Genomic DNA, 21679 nt, shown 5'->3' on the forward strand with positions numbered 1-21679 from the left:
CTGTCCATCTCATAGCGAGCAGTCTCCTAGCTGTCCATCTCATAGCGAGCAGTCTCATAGCTGTCCATCTCATAGCGAGCAGTCTCCTAGCTGTCCATCTCATAGCGAGCAGTCTCATAGCTGTCCATCTCATAGCGAGAATTTGGAGGTTTTCAAAGGTCTTGGCAAGAATTTTGTACATAACTTTTCTTTGAGGTTTTTTTTGAGGGAGCAAAATACACAGTATATGGGGGCACCACAAGCTGTGCTTAGGGCCTGTGAAGGTCTTCATCTTGCACAAGACGTTATATGGACATCCTGTCATCCACCATGCTTCTCTCGCCATTGATCGTTGAACATGTGACTGACGCTATGTTATTTGTGCATTGCAGGTGGTTCTGTGCGGACAACCCTTGGTGTGTTTGCAAATGCGATAAGGATGTGCTGTATTCACTATCGACATGTTGGGGGGCAGGTGTCCACCTGGCTAGATCGAGCAAAGGAATACAATGGAGGCCGCTACAGCGAGTCCTACGTGGAGAACACAAAGGCCTTGACCAGGCTCCTCCCATTGTGCATCCTACAAGTCCTGTATAGAATTTGTATCACGCAGGTGAGTGACTGGCGCAGTCTCAGACCCCAGATTCTCCGTGCAGCCCCCCTGAATGCACTGCTCAGTAACTTATGAGGTCTATTTACTAAGCTATTCAGCACAGGAAACTAAATGAAGCAAATAGCGAAGCCTCTAACGGCGATATCTTCTGTGTTACTGTAAGACTCGCGCCGTAGCGGTCAACGTACAATGTATGAGGATGGTCACCGTTGTACTATTTAGCAAGTTCTAAAAAATAAAAGTTTTCAGATCTGACTCCAGTAGCTAACTCCATCGTCAGATGCTCCTACCTACTGAACGAGGGTCCAGGATGGCTGCCTCACCAGGTACCACAATGACCCTCACTATGGGTGGGGTGGAATATGCATCTCATCCACGATGCGGTATATCCCGCCACTTATCAGTACATACTTATCAGGTATGTACTTAGAAATGCGATTAGCCAGGGGCAGATTGGGATGGAAAAGCAGCCTAGGAAATTTATGGACCAGTCCTAATGGGGCTGATTCTGGTTGGATGCAGTTGCGGCTTTCCTTGTGACTATTGCTGCAGTTGCGTCCGTGACTTTAGGCTAATGACGCTACACTGCCCTTCTCTGGTGTACATCCATGTGTCTAAACATGCAAGGGCTGAGACACCCACTTTCCGGGCCTACAGACGCTGCAGTAAAGCTTAGTGCATCTTTAGATGCTACCAGAGGTCACACCATGGAAACTTTCCCCAGCCCTATGCTAGGTACAGATCATCCGTCTCCGTATGGCCTCCAATGTGTCTCTATACCCGGCACACTCATGCTATGTTACATCTATCTGATTAGCTAACCTCTAGGAATGGCCAACACATTTCTAATATACTCCTTGGTGCGTGCTTATAAATCTGTGCTGCAACTCGGAACGCACACCATCAGGATGCATGCACCGTGCAGCTCATAGACATAAAACATTGCACACAAAAAACATTTCTCTTACGTCCTAGAGGATGCTGGGGTCCACATTAGTACCATGGGGTATAGACGGGTCCACCAGGAGCCATTGGCACTTTAAGAGTTTGAGAGTGTGGGCTGGCTCCTCCCTCTATGCCCCTCCTACCAGACTCAGATTAGATAATGTGCCCGGAGGAGCCGGTCACAGCTAGGGGAGCTCTACAGAGCTTTTCTAGTTAAAGTTATTTTTAGAGTTTATTATTTTACAGGAGGCTGTGGGCAACAGCCTGCCTGCAATGAGGGACTAAGGAGGGGAGCAGTGTCCACCCCGAGGGGTCTGAGCCACTGTCTCCGTTGACTGGACACTGAGCTCCAGAGGGGTCGGATCGTTCTCCGCCACAGGATACCGCTCGCCCCAGCAGCATGCCTCCGACCCCTTACAGAGCTAAAGAAGTGGTGAGTGAGTCACCGACCCCCCTATCAAGCGGGGGGCAGGTGTGAAGATGGCGGCAACGGGTAGTGAGCACAGTATTAACTGTGCGGCGCTGTGAGGGGCGCCCTGGGCCAGCGCTTACCCCCTACACTGGTCAGCAAGTCTGTCGAGGTCCGCGGATCTCAGCCAGCAAAAGTCCTCAGGCCGGTATAATCACTAGAGATGAGCGGGTTCGGTTTCTCTGAATCCGAACCCGCCAGAACTTCATGTTTTTTTTCACGGGTCCGAGCGACTCGGATCTTCCCGCCTTGCTCGGTTAACCCGAGCGCGCCCGAACGTCATCATGACGCTGTCGGATTCTCGCGAGGCTCGGATTCTATCGCGAGACTCGGATTCTATATAAGGAGCCGCGCGTCGCCGCCATTTTCACACGTGCATTGAGATTGATAGGGAGAGGACGTGGCTGGCGTCCTCTCCGTTTAGAATTAGAATAGATTAGAGAGACACTTGATTTACTTATTTTGGGGAGCATTAGGAGTACTCAGTAGTGTACAGTGCAGAGTTTTGCTGATAGTGACCAGTGACCACCACTTTTATTTATAATCCGTTCTCTGCCTGAAAAAAGCGATACACAGCACACAGTGACTCAGTCACATACCATATCTGTGTGCACTGCTCAGGCTCAGGCCAGTGTGCTGCATCATCTATTATCTATATATAATATTATATATATCTGTCTGACTGCTCAGCTCACACAGCTTATAATTGTGGGGGAGACTGGGGAGCACTACTGCAGTGCCAGTTATAGGTTATAGCAGGAGCCAGGAGTACATAATATATTATATAGTGAGTGACCACCAGACACACAGTGCAGTTTATTTAATATATCCGTTCTCTGCCTGAAAAAAGCGATACACACAGTGACTCAGTCAGTCACATACCATATCTGTGTGCACTGCTCAGGCTCAGGCCAGTGTGCTGCATGACATCATCTATATATATTATATATCTGTCTGACTGCTCAGCTCACACAGCTTATAATTGTGGGGGAGACTGGGGAGCACTACTGCAGTGCCAGTTATAGGTTATAGCAGGAGCCAGGAGTACATAATATATTATATAGTGAGTGACCACCAGACACACAGTGCAGTTTATTTAATATATCCGTTCTCTGCCTGAAAAAAGCGATACACACAGTGACTCAGTCAGTCACATACCATATCTGTGTGCACTGCTCAGGCTCAGGCCAGTGTGCTGCATGACATCATCTATATATATTATATATCTGTCTGACTGCTCAGCTCACACAGCTTATAATTGTGGGGGAGACTGGGGAGCACTACTGCAGTGCCAGTTATAGGTTATAGCAGGAGCCAGGAGTACATAATATATTATATAGTGAGTGACCACCAGACACACAGTGCAGTTTATTTAATATATCCGTTCTCTGCCTGAAAAAAGCGATACACACAGTGACTCAGTCAGTCACATACCATATCTGTGTGCACTGCTCAGGCTCAGGCCAGTGTGCTGCATCATCTATTATCTATATATAATATTATATATATCTGTCTGACTGCTCAGCTCACACAGCTTATAATTGTGGGGGAGACTGGGGAGCACTACTGCAGTGCCAGTTATAGGTTATAGCAGGAGCCAGGAGTACATAATATATTATATAGTGAGTGACCACCAGACACACAGTGCAGTTTATTTAATATATCCGTTCTCTGCCTGAAAAAAGCGATACACACAGTGACTCAGTCAGTCACATACCATATCTGTGTGCACTGCTCAGGCTCAGGCCAGTGTGCTGCATCATCTATTATCTATATATAATATTATATATATCTGTCTGACTGCTCAGCTCACACAGCTTATAATTGTGGGGGAGACTGGGGAGCACTGCAGTGCCAGTTATAGGTTATAGCAGGAGCCAGGAGTACATAATATTATATTAAAATTAAACAGTGCACACTTTTGCTGCAGGAGTGCCACTGCCAGTGTGACTAGTGACCAGTGACCTGACCACCAGTATATAATATTAGTAGTATACTATCTCTTTATCAACCAGTCTATATTAGCAGCAGACACAGTACAGTGCGGTAGTTCACGGCTGTGGCTACCTCTGTGTCGGCACTCGGCAGCCCGTCCATAATTGTATATACCAGTGACCTAACCGTGGTTTTTTTTTCTTTCTTCATACATACATACTAGTTACGAGTATACTATCTCTTTATCAACCAGTCTATATATTAGCAGCAGACACAGTACAGTGCGGTAGTTCACGGCTGTGGCTACCTCTGTGTCGGCACTCGGCAGCCCGTCCATAATTGTATATACCACCTAACCGTGGTTTTTTTTTCTTTCTTTATACATACATACTAGTTACGAGTATACTATCTCTTTATCAACCAGTCTATATATTAGCAGCAGACACAGTACAGTGCGGTAGTTCACGGCTGTGGCTACCTCTGTGTCGGCACTCGGCAGCCCGTCCATAATTGTATATACCACCTAACCGTGGTTTTTTTTTCTTTCTTTATACATACATACTAGTTACGAGTATACTATCTCTTTATCAACCAGTCTATATATTAGCAGCAGACACAGTACAGTGCGGTAGTTCACGGCTGTGGCTACCTCTGTGTCGGCACTCGGCAGCCCGTCCATAATTGTATATACCACCTAACCGTGGTTTTTTTTTCTTTCTTTATACATACATACTAGTTACGAGTATACTATCTCTTTATCAACCAGTCTATATATTAGCAGCAGACACAGTACAGTAGTTCACGGCTGTGGCTACCTCTGTGTCGGCACTCGGCAGCCCGTCCATAATTGTATATACCACCTAACCGTGGTTTTTTTCTTTCTTTATACATACATACTAGTTACGAGTATACTATCTCTTTATCAACCAGTCTATATATTAGCAGCAGACACAGTACAGTAGTTCACGGCTGTGGCTACCTCTGTGTCGGCACTCGGCAGCCCGTCCATAATTGTATATACCACCTAACCGTGGTTTTTTTTTCTTTCTTTATACATACATACTAGTTACGAGTATACTATCTCTTTATCAACCAGTCTATATATTAGCAGCAGACACAGTCTGCTAATCTTACTCACACAGCTACCTCATTGCGCCTCTTTTTTTCTTTGCGTCATGTGCTGTTTGGGGAGGGTTTTTTGGAAGGGCCATCCTGCGTGACACTGCAGTGCCACTCCTAGATGGGCCCGGTGTTTGTGTCGGCCACTAGGGTCGCTAATCTTACTCACACAGCTACCTCATTGCGCCTCTTTTTTTCTTTGCGTCATGTGCTGTTTGGGGAGGGTTTTTTGGAAGGGACATCCTGCGTGACACTGCAGTGCCACTCCTAGATGGGCCCGGTGTTTGTGTCGGCCACTAGGGTCGCTTATCTTACTCACACAGCGACCTCGGTGCAAATTTTAGGACTAAAAATAATATTGTGAGGTGTGAGGTATTCAGAATAGACTGAAAATGAGTGTAAATTATGGTTTTTGAGGTTAATAATACTTTGGGATCAAAATGACCCCCAAATTCTATGATTTAAGCTGTTTTTTAGTGTTTTTGGAAAAAAACACCCGAATCCAAAACACACCCGAATCCGACAAAAAAAATTCGGTGAGGTTTTGCCAAAACGCGTTCGAACCCAAAACACGGCCGCGGAACCGAACCCAAAACCAAAACACAAAACCCGAAAAATTTCAGGCGCTCATCTCTAATAATCACCTGAAGAGCGGGAAGACAGCACCATTAAGGGGGCGGAGCTTTTCCTCAGAGCGGACCTAGCAGCGTTCCCGCGCCATTTTCCTGCCTGCACAGCGCTGGATGGAAGAACAGGTCCCTCCACAGCAACTCCAGCTATCAGTACACGGTACCAGGGGGTTGTAGAAGGGAGGGGAGGCTGTAATACGTCTGTGTGTCCTATTAAGGTGCACAGTCAGCGCTGACAGGGGGTTTCCCTTTGGTAAAAGCGCTGTGTGTGGGTTGGCTCCAATCTCTGTCTCTCTTGCCTTTCTTGGGGGGGAGAACTGTGTGTGTGTGTGTGTGTGTGTGTGTGTGGAGTGTGTGTGTGTGTGTGTGTGTGTGTGTGTGTGTGTGTGTGTGTGTGTGTAGTGTTTGGTGGTCTCCTTTAGCTATGTCCAGGGACACTGCGTCATATGCTGCAGAGGATTTATCCCCCCATTATTCCATGTAATCAGGTTAGCACTGGTTTAGCACAGATTCCAGCAAGGGATCCAGAGTGGTTTTCCTCTATCAAAGAAGATGGTTTTACCTGTCCCAGGATCTACCGCCTTAAAGGAGCCAGCAGATAGAAAGATTGATAACACACTTAAATCAATGTACACTGCTTCAGGGGCCATATTACATCCCACTATTGCTAGTGCATGGATTGCAAAAGCAATAGTAAAGTGGTCGGCTACCTTACTTGAGGATTGGGATATGATGGATAGGGATGACGTTGCATTATATTTACGCCACATTCATGATTCTGCAGGTTTTATGGTAGGATCCATGAAAGACCTGGGTTCCATGGCTGCGGGAATTTCTTCCATGTCTGTTTCAGCTCGTCGGGGACTATGGCTCCGCCAGTGGTCGGCCGACGCGGAATCGAAAAGAAGTGTGGAGTCTCTACCCTATACAGGTCAGGCTCTCTTTGGGGAAGCTCTAGACGCGTAGATTTCCACTGCTTCAGCGGGTAAGTCTCCGTTTCTTCCCTCAGCAGCTCCTGCTCCAAAGAAATCCTTCTCCTCAGCTACGCAGCAGGCCTTTCGGCCTAACAAGCCTAGAAAGGCCAGAACTTCCAATACCTTCTTTAGGGAGGTCGGCTTAAGTCCAAGAAACCTGCTGCTGCAGATTTCCAGGAACAAAAGCCTGCTTCGGGTACACCAAAGACCTCCGCATGACGGTGGACTGCGCGGCCCGGCGGTGGGGCCAGTAGGAGCGAGACTCAGACATTTTAGTCATGTCTGGGTGTTGTCCGGCCTGGATCCCTGGGTAGTAGATATTGTGTCTCAGGGATACAGGCTGGAATTTCAAAGTCTCCCTCCTCATCGCTTTTTCAAGGCGGGCTTACCAACTCTGTTGGAGGACAGCGCAGTGCTTCAGGACGCTGTCCAAAAGCTGGTGGAGGCACAGGTCGTTGTGCCAGTGCCACCTCACATGCTGAACAATGGTTACTATTCGAACCTTTTTGTGGTACCGAAACCGGATGGTTCGGTCAGGCCCATTCTGAACCTAAAATCATTGAACCCCTTTCTAAAGGAGATCAAGATGGAGCCTCTCAGGGTGGTGATATCAGGTCTAGAAGAGGGGGAATTCCTGGAATCACTGGATATCAAGGATGCGTACCTTCACATTCCGATCTGGCTGCCGCATCAGGCTTATCTCCGATTCGCATTGCTGGACTGTTATTTTCAGTTCCAGGCTCTGCCATTCGGCCTCTCCACAGCACCGTGGGTATTTACCAAGGTGATGGCGGAAATGATGATACTCCTCCGCAATCAGGGTGTGAACATCATTCCATATCTGGATGATCTCCTGATAAAGGCATCGTCCAAGGAGAAGCTACTGCAATCCATTGTTCTCACAATGCGACTGCTCCAGAGTCACGGTTGGATTCTGAATTTTCCAAAGTCACATTTGTAACCAACCCAGAGATTGTCATTTCTGGGAATGATCCTGGATATGGAAGTGCAACGGGTGTTTCTTCCGCAGAAAAAGGCGTTGGTGATCCAATCCATGGTCCGGGATGTCTTGAAGCCACCCCGGGTGTCGGTTCATCTTTGCATTCGCCTATTGGGAAAGATGGTGGCCTCTTACGAGGCCCTCCAGTATGGGAGGTTCCACGCTCGGACCTTCCGACTGGATCTCCTGGACAAGTGGTCAGGATCTCGCCTCCACATGCATCAGAGAATTCGTCTGTCGCCAAGGGCCAGGATTTCACTCCTCTGGTGGCTCCAATTGCCTCACCTCCTGGAAGGCCGCAGGTTCGGGATTCAGGACTGGGTCCTGCTAACAACTTCCAAGGAAGGTGGTCAAGCCTGGAAGCCGGCCTGCCCATCAACATTCTGGAACTAAGAGCCGTCTACAAAGGTCTTCTTCAGGCGGCCCCTCTTCTAAGAAATCGGGCTATTCAAGTGCAGTCAGACAACGTAACAACAGTGGCTTACATAAACCGACAGGGCGGAGCGAAGAGCAGAGCGGCAATGTCGGAGGTGACAAGAATACTCCTCTAGACAGAAAAGCACGCGTTGGTGCTGTCAGCCATCTTCATTCCGGGAGTAGACAACTGGGAAGCAGACTTCCTCAGCAGACACGATCTCCATCCAGGAGAGTGGGGACTCCATCCGGAGGTGTTCAAGGAAATAACAGATCTTTGGGGCCTACCCCAAATAGACATGATGGCCTCTTGTCTCAACAATTAGCTTCGGCGTTATTGTTCCAGGTTAAGGGACCCACAGGCAGTGGCAGTGGACGCCCTGGTGTCTCCGTGGGTGTTCCAGTCAGTGTACATGTTTCCACCATTTCCATTCATCCCAAGAATCCTAAAGCTCATAAGGAGAACAAGGGTTCAAGCGATCCTCATTGCCCCAGACTGGCCAAGAAGGGCTTGGTACGCGGATCTTCTGAATCTACTATATGAAGAGCCAAGGCCTCTTCCTCTTTGGGAAGACCTGCTGCAGCAGGGGCTGTTCGCCTATCAAGACTTACCGTGGCTACGTTTAATGGCATGGAAGTTGAGCGCCTGATTCTTGCTCGGAAGGGCATTCATAAGAAGGTTATTCCTACCCTCATACAGGCTAGGAAAGGGGTAACGTCTAAACATTACCATCGTATTTGGAAGAAATATATCTCTTGGTGTGAGTCCAAGAAGTTTCCTACGTTGGAGTTTCAACTGGGATGTTTCCTCCTCTTCCTGCAAGCAGGAGTGGATATGGGTCTGCAGTTGGGATCTCTGAAGGTCCAGATTTCAGCCCTATCCATTTTCTTTCAGAAACAATTGGCTGCCCTCACTGAGGTTCAGACCTTTTTGAAGGGAGTTCTGCATATCCAACCTCCCTTTGTACCGCCTACGGCGCCTTGGTACCTTAACGTGGTGTTGCAGTTCCTCCGATCGGATTCATTTGAACCTCTACAGGAGGTAGAGCTCAAATTTCTTACATGGAAGGCGGTCACTTTGTTGGCCTTGGCTTCTGCTAGACGTGTGTCCGAGCTGGGGATTTATCCTGTGAAAGCCCTTACTTGATCTTCCACGAAGATAGAGCTGAGCTCCGGACTCATCAGCAGTTTCTTCCGAAGGTTGTGTCAGCATTTCATATCAACCAACCTATTGTGGTGCCAGTGGCTACTGACTCCTCAATTACTTCAAAGTCCTTGGATGTCATAAAGGGCTCTGAAGATATATGTGAAGAGAACTTCTCATCACAGAAAGTCAGACTCTCTGTTTGTCCTGTATGATCCCAAGAAAATTGGGTGTCCTGCTTCTAAGCAGACGATCTCTCACTGGATCAGATTCACTATCCAGCACGTTTATTCTACGGCAGGACTGCCGTGTCCAAAATCTGTTAAGGACCACTCTACTCGTTAGGTGGGTTCTTCCTGGGTGGCTGCCCGGGGTGTCTCAGCGTTACAACTTTGCCGAGCTGCAACTTGGTCTGGGTCGAACACGTTTGCAAAGTTCTACAAGTTCGATACTTTGGCCTCTGATGATCTGAAGTTCAGTCAATCAGTTCTGCAGGAGCCTCCGCGTTCTCCCTCCCATTCTGGGAGCTTTGGTACATCCCCATGGTACTAATGTGGTCCCCAGCATCTTCTAGGATGTAAGAGAAAATAGGATTCTGGTACCTACCGGTAAATCCTTTTCTCGTAGTCCGTAGAGGATGCTGGGCGCCAGACCAGTGCTTCGTTTTCCGGCAAGTGTTATTTCGTTCAGTACCCCTTCGTTTAGTTGAGTACTGCATTGTTACTTGGTAAGTAATGTTTCAGCTGTTGCTGAGTAGTTCAAGCTAGTTGTCTTGACGTGCCTTGTATGTGTGAGCTGGTATGAATCTCACCACTATCTGTGTATAATCCTTCTCTCAAGGTATGTTGTCTCCTTGGGCACAGTTTCTAGACTGAGTCTGGTAAGAGGAGCACAGAGGGAGGAGCCTGCCCACACTCTAAAACTCTTAAAGTGCCAATGGCTCCTGGTGGACCCGTCTATACCCCATGGTACTAATGTGGACCCCAGCATCCTCTACGGACTACGAGAAAAGGATTTACCGGTAGGTACCAAAATCCTATTTTTCCACCACAGGAAAAACCACACACACTGACCCCCACAGAAGAATAAACAGAGAAAAAAAACATATTAGCCTCAATAGGAGGAAAAAAAAACTATTGGCCACCACAGGAAAAAGCAAACAAATACATTACACTCCCCCCCCCCCCCCCCCCCCTTTCACCCGACAGTAAAGAAAAAAATAAAACACACGCACATTAGCCCATACAGGGGAAAAAATAAAACACATTGACCATTACAGGAGATGGATAAAAAGAAATCTGCTCCCACAGGGAATAAAAACAAAAAAATTGGCCTCAACAAGAAAAAAAACAAACACATTAGTCCCCACAGACAAAAAACAAACACATTGGCCCCCATAGGTAAGGAAAAAAAACCACTGACTCCTGAAAGGAGAAACAAAAAACATATTAGCCACTATACCAAAAAATAAAAAACATTGGCCCCCACAAGGAAAAGAAAAGAAAAACAAACTCATTGACCCCCGACAGGGAAAAAAACACATTGACCCCTACTGGAAAAATTAAAACACGTTAGCCTCCACAGGAAAAGAATAGGGTGAATAGTGTATGTCCCTGGGTTGGGGTGGCACTGTGTTTAGGTGACCAGGGGGTAAGGTGGGGATCTGTATGTTCCTTGGGGGTGGATAGTGTAAGTCCCAGGGTTGGGGGGGTACTGTGTCTAGTGGGCCATGGGGCTGGGCAGTGTATGTACCTGGGAATGGGGGGGCATGGTGAGTGGTGGAAGTCCCTGGGGCTGGGGTGGTGTGGGGTGTTGTTGTAAGGTAGTGTGTGTCTCTGGCCTGGGGGGGATGCTGTATATCGGGGAGGCTGTGGGGTAGGACATGTTCCAGGGGCCAGGTGGTAGGTCAGGTTTCGGTTATGTCCTGGAGGTAGGGGTAGTATTTAGGGTGAGTACTGTGAGGTTGTGGTCACTGTAATGTTAGTTGTACGTGTAGTGAGGTTGTGGTCACTGTAATGTTGTATGTGTTGTGAGGTTGTGGTCACTGTGTTGTGAGGTTGTGGTCACTGTATTGTGAGGTTGTGGCCACTGCAATGTATGTGTTGTGGTCACTGTAATGTTAGTTGTATGTGTTGCGAAGTTGTGGTCACTGCAATTTTAGTTGTATGTGTTGTGAGGTTGTGGTCACTGTAATGTTAGTTGTATGTGTTGTGAGGTTGTGGTCACTGTATTGTGAGGTTGTGGTCACTGCAATGTATGTGTTGTGGTCACTGTAATGTTAGTTGTATGTGTTGCGAAGTTGTGGTCACTGCAATGTTAGTTGTATGTGTTGTGAGGTTGTGGTCACTGTAATGTTAGTTGTATGTGTTGTGAGGTTGTGGTCACTGTAATGTTGTATGTGTTGTGAGGTTGTGGTCACTGTAATGTTAGTTGTATGTGTTGTGAGGTTGTGGTCGCTGTAATGTTAGTTGTATGTGTTGCGAAGTTGTGGTCACTGCAATTTTAGTTGTATGTGTTGTGAGGTTGTGGTCACTGTAATGTTAGTTGTATGTGTTGTGAGGTTGTGGTCACTGTATTGTGAGGTTGTGGTCACTGCAATGTATGTGTTGTGGTCACTGTAATGTTAGTTGTATGTGTTGCGAAGTTGTGGTCACTGCAATGTTAGTTGTATGTGTTGTGAGGTTGTGATCACTGTAATGTTAGTTGTATGTGTTGCGAAGTTGTGGTCACTGCAATTTTAGTTGTATGTGTTGTGAGGTTGTGGTCACTGTAATGTTAGTTGTATGTGTTGTGAGGTTGTGGTCACTGTAATTAGTAGAGGCTCTTGCCACGGGCAAGCAGGCTTTTTGCCTAGGGCGTCGCTGTCCCGAGGGCGCTGCCGCCGCCCTGGCAGGAGCCGCTACTGATCCCCGCTCCCCTCTCCCGGCTGCAGCAGGCGCCGTGGGCTGTGTAGGTTCCCTCTGCAGGTGGCTCCACTGACAGACACTAGAGGTCATAATTGACCTCTAGTGTCTGTGCGGCGCTGCTATGGGAGAGATGTCATGACGGTTCTGCCATACAGAGGAGTCGGCGGCCGGAGACGGAGGACAGCGCAGCAGCGATCGGGAAGCAGGAGCGGGGCTGGTAAGTATTGTGGGTTTTTTTGTGTTTTTTTGTGTGTTTGTAAGCGGCGCTACAGGGGTCACAACTACAGGGGGCACTGCTACAGAGGGCACAACTGCTGAGGGCACTACTACTGGGGGCACTGCGACTGGGGGCACAACTGCTGAGGGCACTACTACTGGGGGCACAGCTACAGGGGGCACTGTTGCTGGGGTCACAGCTACTGGGGGCACTACTACAGGGGGCACAACTGCTGAGGGCACTACTACTGGGAGCACTACTACAGGGGGCACAACTTCTGAGGGCACTACTACTGGGAGCACTACTACAGGGGGCACAACTGCTGAGGGCACTACTACTGGGATCACTACTACAGGGGGCACAACTGCTGAGGGCACTACTACTGGGAGCACTACTACAGGGGGCACAACTGCTGAGGGCACTACTACTGGGAGCACTACTACAGGGGGCACAACTTCTGAGGGCACTACTACTGGGAGCACTACTACAAGGGGCACAACTTCTGAGGGCACTACTACTGGGAGCACTACTACAGGGGGCACAACTTCTGAGGGCACTTCTACTGGGAGCACTACTACAGGGGGCACAACTGCTGAGGGCACTACTACTGGGAGCACTACTACAGGGGGCACAACTGCTGAGGGCACTACTACTGGGAGCACTACTACAGGGGGCACAACTTCTGAGGGCACTACTACTGGGAGCACTACTACAGGGGGCACAACTGCTGAGGGCACTACTACTGGGAGGACTACTACAGGGGGCACAACTGCTGAGGGCACTACTACTGGGAGCACTACTACAGGGGGCACAACTGCTGAGGGCACTACTACTGGGAGCACTACTACAGGGGGCACAACTGCTGAGGGCACTACTACTGGGGGCACAGCTACAGGAGGGGGCAATATTGCTGGGGTCACAGCTACTGGGGGCACTACTACAGGGGGCAAATCTACTAGGGGCAAATCTACTGGGGGCACAGCTGCTGGGGGCAAATCTACTGGGGGCACAGCTGCTGGGGGCAAATCTACTGGGGGGTCACAGCTACAGGGGCAAATCTACTGGGGTCACAACTACTGGGGGCACAGCTACAGAGGGGCACAAGTACAGGGGGAAAACAGTGGGCAAGCCCTTTACCTATGAAGAAGCCACACCCCTTCGGCGCGCACCAACTCTATTTTACCTGCGGGGGAGAGAGCCCCACAGGAAACTTTCGCCCTGGGCACCACAAGGTCTAGAACCAGCCCTCACTGTAATGTTAGTTGTATGTGTTGTGAGGTTGTGGTCACTGTAATGTTAGTTGTATGTGTTGTGAGGTTGTGGTCACTGTAATGTTAGTTGTATGTGTTGTGAGGTTGTGGTCACTGTAATGTTAGTTGTATGTGTTGTGAGGTTGTGGTCACTGTAATGTTAGTTGTACGTGTTGTGAGGTTGTGGTCACTGTAATGTTAGTTGTATGTGTTGTGAGGTTGTGGTCACTGTAATGTTAGTTGTATGTGTTGTGAGGTTGTGGTCACTGTAATGTTAGTTGTATGTGTTGTGAGGTTGTGGTCACTGTAATGTTAGTTGTACGGTATGTGTTGTGAGGTTGTGCTCACTGTAATGCTAGTTGTACTGTATGTGTTGTGAGGTTGTGATCACTGTAATGTTAGTTGTATGTGTTGTGAGGTTGTGGTCACTGTAATGTTAGTTGTATGTGTTGTGAGGTTGTGGTCACTGTAATGTTAGTTGTACTGTATGTGTTGTGAGGTTGTGGTCACTGTAATGTTAGTTGTACTGTATGTGTTGTGAGGTTGTGGTCACTGTAATGTTAGTTGTACTGTATGTGTTGTGAGGTTGTGGTCACTGTAATGTTAGTTGTACTGTATGTGTTGTGAGGTTGTGGTCACTGTAATGTTAGTTGTACTGTATGTGTTGTGAGGTTGTGGTCACTGTAATGTTAGTTGTACTGTATGTGTTGTGAGGTTGTGGTCACTGTAATGTTAGTTGTACTGTATGTGTTGTGAGGTTGTGGTCACTGTAATGTTAGTTGTATGTGTTGTGAGGTTGTGGTCACTGTAATGTTAGTTGTACGGTATGTGTTGTGAGGTTGTGCTCACTGTAATGCTAGTTGTACTGTATGTGTTGTGAGGTTGTGGTCACTGTAATGTTAGTTGTATGTGTTGTGAGGTTGTGGTCACTGTAATGTTAGTTGTATGTGTTGTGAGGTTGTGGTCACTGTAATGTTAGTTGTACTGTATGTGTTGTGAGGTTGTGGTCACTGTATTGTTAGTTGTACTGTATGTGTTGTGAGGTTGTGGACACTGTAATGTTAGTTGTACTGTATGTGTTGTGAGGTTGTGGTCACTGTAATGTTAGTTGTATGTGTTGTGAGGTTGTGGTCACTGTAATGTTAGTTGTACTGTATGTGTTGTGAGGTTGTGGTCACTGAAATGTTAGTTGTACTGTATGTGTTGTGAGGTTGTGGTCACTGTAATGTTAGTTGTATGTGTTGTGAGGTTGTGGTCACTGTAATGTTAGTTGTATGTGTTGTGAGGTTGTGGTCACTGTAATGTTAGTTGTACGGTATGTGTTGTGAGGTTGTGCTCACTGTAGTGCTAGTTGTACTGTATGTGTTGTGAGGTTGTGGTCACTGTAATGTTAGCTGTATCTGTTGTGAGGTTGTGGTCACTGTAATGTTAGTTGTATGTGTTGTGAGGTTGTGGTCACTGTAATGTTAGTTGTACGTGTTGTGAGGTTGTGGTCACTGTAATGTTAGTTGTACTGTATGTGTTGTGAGGTTGTGGTCACTGTAATGTTAGTTGTACTGTATGTGTTGTGAGGTTGTGGTCACTGTAATGTTAGTTGTACTGTATGTGTTGTGAGGTTGTGGTCACTGTAATGTTAGTTGTACTGTATGTGTTGTGAGGTTGTGGTCACTGTAATGTTAGTTGTACGGTATGTGTTGTGAGGTTGTGGTCACTGTAATGTTAGTTGTACTGTATGTGTTGTGAGGTTGTGGTCACTGTAATGTTAGTTGTACTGTATGTGTTGTGAGGTTGTGGTCACTGTAATGTTAGTTGTATGTGTTGTGAGGTTGTGGTCACTGTAATGTTAGTTGTACTGTATGTGTTGTGAGGCTGTGGTCACTGTAATGTTAGTTGTACTGTATGTGTTGTGAGGTTGTGGTCACTGTAATGTTAGTTGTATGTGTTGTGAGGTTGTGGTCACTGTAATGTTAGTTGTACTGTATGTGTTGTGAGGTTGTGGTCACTGTAATGTTAGTTGTACTGTATGTGTTGTGAGGTTGTGGTCACTGTAATGTTAGTTGTATGTGTTGTGAGGTTGTGGTCACTGTAATGTTAGTTGTATGTGTTGTGAGGTTGTGCTCACTGTAATGCTAGTTGTACTGTATGTGTTGTGAGGTTGTGATCACTGTAATGTTAGTTGTATGTGTTGTGAGGTTGTGGTCACTGTAATGTTAGTTGTATGTGTTGTGAGGTTGTGGTCACTGTAATGTTAGTTGTACTGTATGTGTTGTGAGGTTGTGGTCACTGTAATGTTAGTTGTACTGTATGTGTTGTGAGGTTGTGGTCACTGTAATGTTAGTTGTACTGTATGTGTTGTGAGGTTGTGGTCACTGTAATGTTAGTTGTACTGTATGTGTTGTGAGGTTGTGGTCACTGTAATGTTAGTTGTACTGTATGTGTTGTGAGGTTGTGGTCACTGTAATGTTAGTTGTACTGTATGTGTTGTGAGGTTGTGGTCACTGTAATGTTAGTTGTATGTGTTGTGAGGTTGTGGTCACTGTAATGTTAGTTGTACGGTATGTGTTGTGAGGTTGTGCTCACTGTAATGCTAGTTGTACTGTATGTGTTGTGAGGTTGTGCTCACTGTAATGCTAGTTGTATGTGTTGTGAGGTTGTGGTCACTGTAATGTTAGTTGTATGTGTTGTGAGGTTGTGGTCACTGTAATGTTAGTTGTACTGTATGTGTTGTGAGGTTGTGGTCACTGTATTGTTAGTTGTACTGTATGTGTTGTGAGGTTGTGGACACTGTAATGTTAGTTGTACTGTATGTGTTGTGAGGTTGTGGTCACTGTAATGTTAGTTGTATGTGTTGTGAGGTTGTGGTCACTGTAATGTTAGTTGTACTGTATGTGTTGTGAGGTTGTGGTCACTGAAATGTTAGTTGTACTGTATGTGTTGTGAGGTTGTGGTCACTGTAATGTTAGTTGTATGTGTTGTGAGGTTGTGGTCACTGTAATGTTAGTTGTATGTGTTGTGAGGTTGTGGTCACTGTAATGTTAGTTGTACGGTATGTGTTGTGAGGTTGTGCTCACTGTAATGCTAGTTGTACTGTATGTGTTGTGAGGTTGTGGTCACTGTAATGTTAGCTGTATCTGTTGTGAGGTTGTGGTCACTGTAATGTTAGTTGTATGTGTTGTGAGGTTGTGGTCACTGTAATGTTAGTTGTATGTGTTGTGAGGTTGTGGTCACTGTAATGTTAGCTGTACTGTATGTGTTGTGAGGTTGTGGTCACTGTAATGTTAGTTGTACTGTATGTGTTGTGAGGTTGTGGTCACTGTAATGTTAGTTGTACTGTATGTGTTGTGAGGTTGTGGTCACTGTAATGTTAGTTGTACTGTATGTGTTGTGAGGTTGTGGTCACTGTAATGTTAGTTGTACGGTATGTGTTGTGAGGTTGTGGTCACTGTAATGTTAGTTGTACTGTATGTGTTGTGAGGTTGTGGTCACTGTAATGTTAGTTGTACTGTATGTGTTGTGAGGTTGTGGTCACTGTAATGTTAGTTGTATGTGTTGTGAGGTTGTGGTCACTGTAATGTTAGTTGTACTGTATGTGTTGTGAGGCTGTGGTCACTGTAATGTTAGTTGTACTGTATGTGTTGTGAGGTTGTGGTCACTGTAATGTTAGTTGTATGTGTTGTGAGGTTGTGGTCACTGTAATGTTAGTTGTACTGTATGTGTTGTGAGGTTGTGGTCACTGTAATGTTAGTTGTACTGTATGTGTTGTGAGGTTGTGGTCACTGTAATGTTAGTTGTATGTGTTGTGAGGTTGTGGTCACTGTAATGTTAGTTGTACTGTATGTGTTGTGAGGTTGTGGTCACTGTAATGTTAGTTGTACTGTATGTGTTGTGAGGTTGTGGTCACTGTATTGTTAGTTGTATGTGTTGTGAGGTTGTGGTCACTGTATTGTTAGTTGTATGTGTTGTGAGGTTGTGGTCACACATAGGTTAGGCAGTGCTAGATCAGTACATACTATTGCATTCAGTTGAGTTCAGTATTTCGGGGTCTCTAATAGCCTCTGGCGCCCTATATGCATGTGTGATTATTGTTGTATTAGTGTGTCCTACTGTATGTGCAGGTGTAATCGTTGTATTAGTGTGTCCTATGTGCAGGTGTAATCGTTGTTGTATTAGTGTGTCCTATGTGCAGGTGTAATCGTTGTATTAGTGTGTCCTATGTGCAGGTGTAATCGTTGTTGTATTAGTGTGTCCTATGTGCAGGTGTAATCGTTGTTGTATTAGTATGTCCTATGTGCAGGTGTAATCGTTGTATTAGTATGTCCTATGTGCAGGTGTAATCGTTGCTGTATTAGTGTGTCCTATGTGCAGGTGTAATCGTTGTTGTATTAGTGTGTCCTATGTGCAGGTGTAATCGTTGTTGCATTATTGTGTCCTATGTGCATGTGTAATCGTTGTTGTATTAGTGTGTCCTATGTGCAGGTGTAATCGTTGTTGTATTAGTGTGTCCTATGTGCAGGTGTAATAGTTGTTGTATTAGTGTGTCCTATGTGCAGGTGTAATTGTTGTTGTATTAGTGTGTCCTATGTGCAGGTGTAATCGTTGTTGTATTAGTGTGTCCTATGTGCAGGTGTAATCGTTGCTGTATTAGTGTGTCCTATGTGCAGGTGTAATCGTTGTTGTATTAGTATGTCCTATGTGCAGGTGTAATCGTTGTTGTATTAGTGTGTCCTATGTGCAGGTGTAATCGTTGTATTAGTGTGTCCTATGTGCAGGTGTAGTCGTTGTTGTATTAGTGTGTCCTATGTGCATGGGTAATCGTTGCTGTATTAGTGTGTCCTATGTGCATGTGTAATCGTTGTTGTATTAGTGTGTCCTATGTGCAGGTGTAATCGTTTTTGTATTAGTGTGTACTATGTGCAGGTGTAATCGTTGTTGTATTAGTGTGTACTATGTGCAGGTGTAATCGTTGTTGTATTAGTGTGTCCTATGTGCAGGTGTAATCGTTGCTGTATTAGTGTGTCCTATGTGCATGTGTAATCGTTGTTGTATTAGTGTGTCCTATGTGCAGGTGTAATCGTTGTTGTATTAGTGTGTACTTTGTGCAGGTGTAATCGTTGTTGTATTAGTGTGTCCTATGTGCAGGTGTAATCGTTGTTGTATTAGTGTGTCCTATGTGCTGGTGTAATCGTTGTTGTATTAGTATGTCCTATGTGCAGGTGTAATCGTTGTTGTATTAGTATGTCCTATGTGCAGGTGTAATCGTTGTATTAGTGTGTCCTATGTGCAGGTGTAATCGTTGTTGTATTAGTGTGTCCTATGTGCAGGTGTAATCGTTGTTGTATTAGTGTGTCCTTTGTGCAGGTGTAATCGTTGTTGTATTAGTGTGTCCTATGTGCAGGTGTAATCGTTGTTGTATTAGTATGTCCTATGTGCGTGTGTTATCATTGTTGTATTAGTGTGTCCTATGTGCAGGTGTAATCGTTGTTGTGTTAGTATGTCCTATGTGCAGGTGTAATCGTTGTTGTGTTAGTATGTCCTATGTGCAGGTGTAATCGTTGTTGTATTAGTATGTCCTATGTGCAGGTGTAATCGTTGTTGTATTAGTGTGTCCTATGTGCAGGTGTAATCATTGTTGTATTAGTGTGTCCTATGTGCATGTGTAATCGTTGTATTAGTGTGTCCTATGTGCAGGTGTAATCGTTGTTGTATTAGTGTGTCCTATGTGCAGGTGTAATCATTGTTGTATTAGTGTGTCCTATGTGCAGGTGTAATCGTTGTTGTATTAGTGTGTCCTATGTGCAGGTGTAATCGTTGTTGTATTAGTGTGTCCTATGTGCAGGTGTAATCATTGTTGTATTAGTGTGTCCTATGTGCAGGTGTAATCGTTGTATTAGTATGTCCTATGTGCAGGTGTAATCGTTGTTGTATTAGTGTGTCCTATGTGCAGGTGTAATCATTGTTGTATTAGTGTGTCCTATGTGCAGGTGTAATCGTTGTTGTGTTAGTATGTCCTATGTGCAGGTGTAATCGTTGTTGTATTAGTATGTCCTATGTGCAGGTGTAATCGTTGTTGTATTAGTGTGTCCTATGTGCAGGTGTAATCGTTGTTGTATTAGTGTGTCCTATGTGCAGGTGTAATCGTTGTTGTATTAGTATGTCCTATGTGCGTGTGTTATCATTGTTGTATTAGTATGTCCTATGTGCAGGTGTAATCGTTGTTGTATTAGTGTGTCCTATGTGCGTGTGTTATCATTGTTGTATTAGTATGTCCTATGTGCAGGTGTAATCGTTGTTGTATTAGTGTGTCCTATGTGCGTGTGTTATCATTGTTGTATTAGTATGTCCTATGTGCAGGTGTAATCATTGTTGTATTAGTGTGTCCTATGTGCAGGTGTAATCATTGTTGTATTAGTGTGTCCTATGTGCAGGTGTAATCGTTGTATTAGTATGTCCTATGTGCAGGTGTAATCGTTGTTGTATTAGTGTGTCCTATGTGCAGGTGTAATCGTTGTTGTATTAGTGTGTCCTATGTGCAGGTGTAATCGTTGTTGTATTAGTGTGTCCTATGTGCAGGTGTAATCATTGTTGTATTAGTGTGTCCTATGTGCAGGTGTAATCGTTGTATTAGTATGTCCTATGTGCAGGTGTAATCGTTGTTGTATTAGTGTGTCCTATGTGCAGGTGTAATCGTTGTTGTATTAGTGTGTCCTATGTGCAGGTGTAATCATTGTTGTATTAGTGTGTCCTATGTGCAGGTGTAATCGTTGTTGTGTTAGTATGTCCTATGTGCAGGTGTAATCGTTGTTGTATTAGTGTGTACTATGTGCAGGTGTAATCGTTGTTGTATTAGTATGTCCTATGTGCAGGTGTAATCGTTGTTGTATTAGTGTGTCCTATGTGCATGGGTAATCGTTGTTGTATTAGTGTGTCCTATGTGCAGGTGTAATCGTTGTTGTATTAGTGTGTCCTATGTGCAGGTGTAATCGTTGTTGTATTAGTGTGTCCTATGTGCAGGTGTAATCGTTGTTGTGTTAGTATGTCCTATGTGCAGGTGTAATCGTTGTTGTATTAGTGTGTCCTATGTGCAGGTGTAATCGTTGTTGTATTAGTGTGTCCTATGTGCAGGTGTAATCGTTGTTGTATTAGTATGTCCTATGTGCAGGTGTAATCGTTGTATTAGTGTGTCCTATGTGCAGGTGTAATCGTTGTTGTATTAGTGTGTACTATGTGCAGGTGTAATCGTTGTTGTATTAGTGTGTCCTATGTGCAGGTGTAATCGTTGTTGTATTAGTGTGTCCTATGTGCAGGTGTAATCGTTGTTGTATTAGTATGTCCTATGTGCAGGTGTAATCGTTGTTGTATTAGTATGTCCTATGTGCAGGTGTAATCGTTGTTGTATTAGTGTGTCCTATGTGCATGGGTAATCGTTGTTGTATTAGTGTGTCCTATGTGCATGTGTAATCGTTGTTGTATTAGTATGTCGGGTGAGCGTAAGCTCCTAGGGAGAGTGAGACTGAGGGCTGTCACTCAGGGAAGGTTAGGGATTGTTTGGCAGATAGGTATTCCTGGAGGCGTGTATAGGGTAGAATGTCTAATCCCAGATGGGGTCTCTCTTTCCTGCGTTCCTCGGTGAGGGAAGTATTGGTGGCAAAGAAAACAAAAAAATCGCGCTATCACCGATCGGGGTGCACGGATCAGTGGGAGGCGTTTATTTTGGGAAACGGGTATCCTGACTGCCGTCATCATACCAACACCGGGATCCCGGCATCTCGAGGGGGCAAATGCAACAAGCCCCTTGTGAGCTTACTGCGCTCGCCGCGCTGCGTGCTCAGTGGTGAGTGGGAATAGTCCCTGCTAGTCGGGATGCCGGCTGTCTGGATACTAAGGGGGCGGGATGTAGGGGGAGGTATCGTGTCCGGCGTTCTCCTGACCACTGGTCACATAACTACATCCCGCACAAGCTTTCCTGTGGGGCCTGTACAAGTCAGGTAAGTCGCGTGCGGTAGTTGTGCGCACTCCCATTGCCCAATGCGCACATGTGTTTACTGCCCATTCTTTCTTTCTTTCTTTCTGCCACCATACCTAATC

The 21679-nt window shown here is 45.7% G+C and overlaps 1 protein-coding gene across 1 annotated transcript in view; it reads left to right on the forward strand.

Annotated features, from left to right (window-relative positions):
- Nucleotides 1-375: 375 nt before the first annotated feature.
- SLC15A5 (solute carrier family 15 member 5) overlaps nt 376-21679 on the forward strand; it is a 104382-nt gene continuing 83078 nt past the window's right edge. The window contains exon 1 of the mRNA XM_063930646.1: nt 376-592. Within this exon, the coding sequence (XP_063786716.1) occupies nt 419-592 (174 nt within the window). The 5' untranslated portion in view covers nt 376-418. The remainder of the gene's footprint in view (nt 593-21679) is intronic.

This window comes from Pseudophryne corroboree, chromosome 6 (assembly GCF_028390025.1).
Source record: "Pseudophryne corroboree isolate aPseCor3 chromosome 6, aPseCor3.hap2, whole genome shotgun sequence".
In the NCBI taxonomy this organism is placed as follows: Eukaryota; Metazoa; Chordata; class Amphibia; order Anura; family Myobatrachidae; genus Pseudophryne; species Pseudophryne corroboree.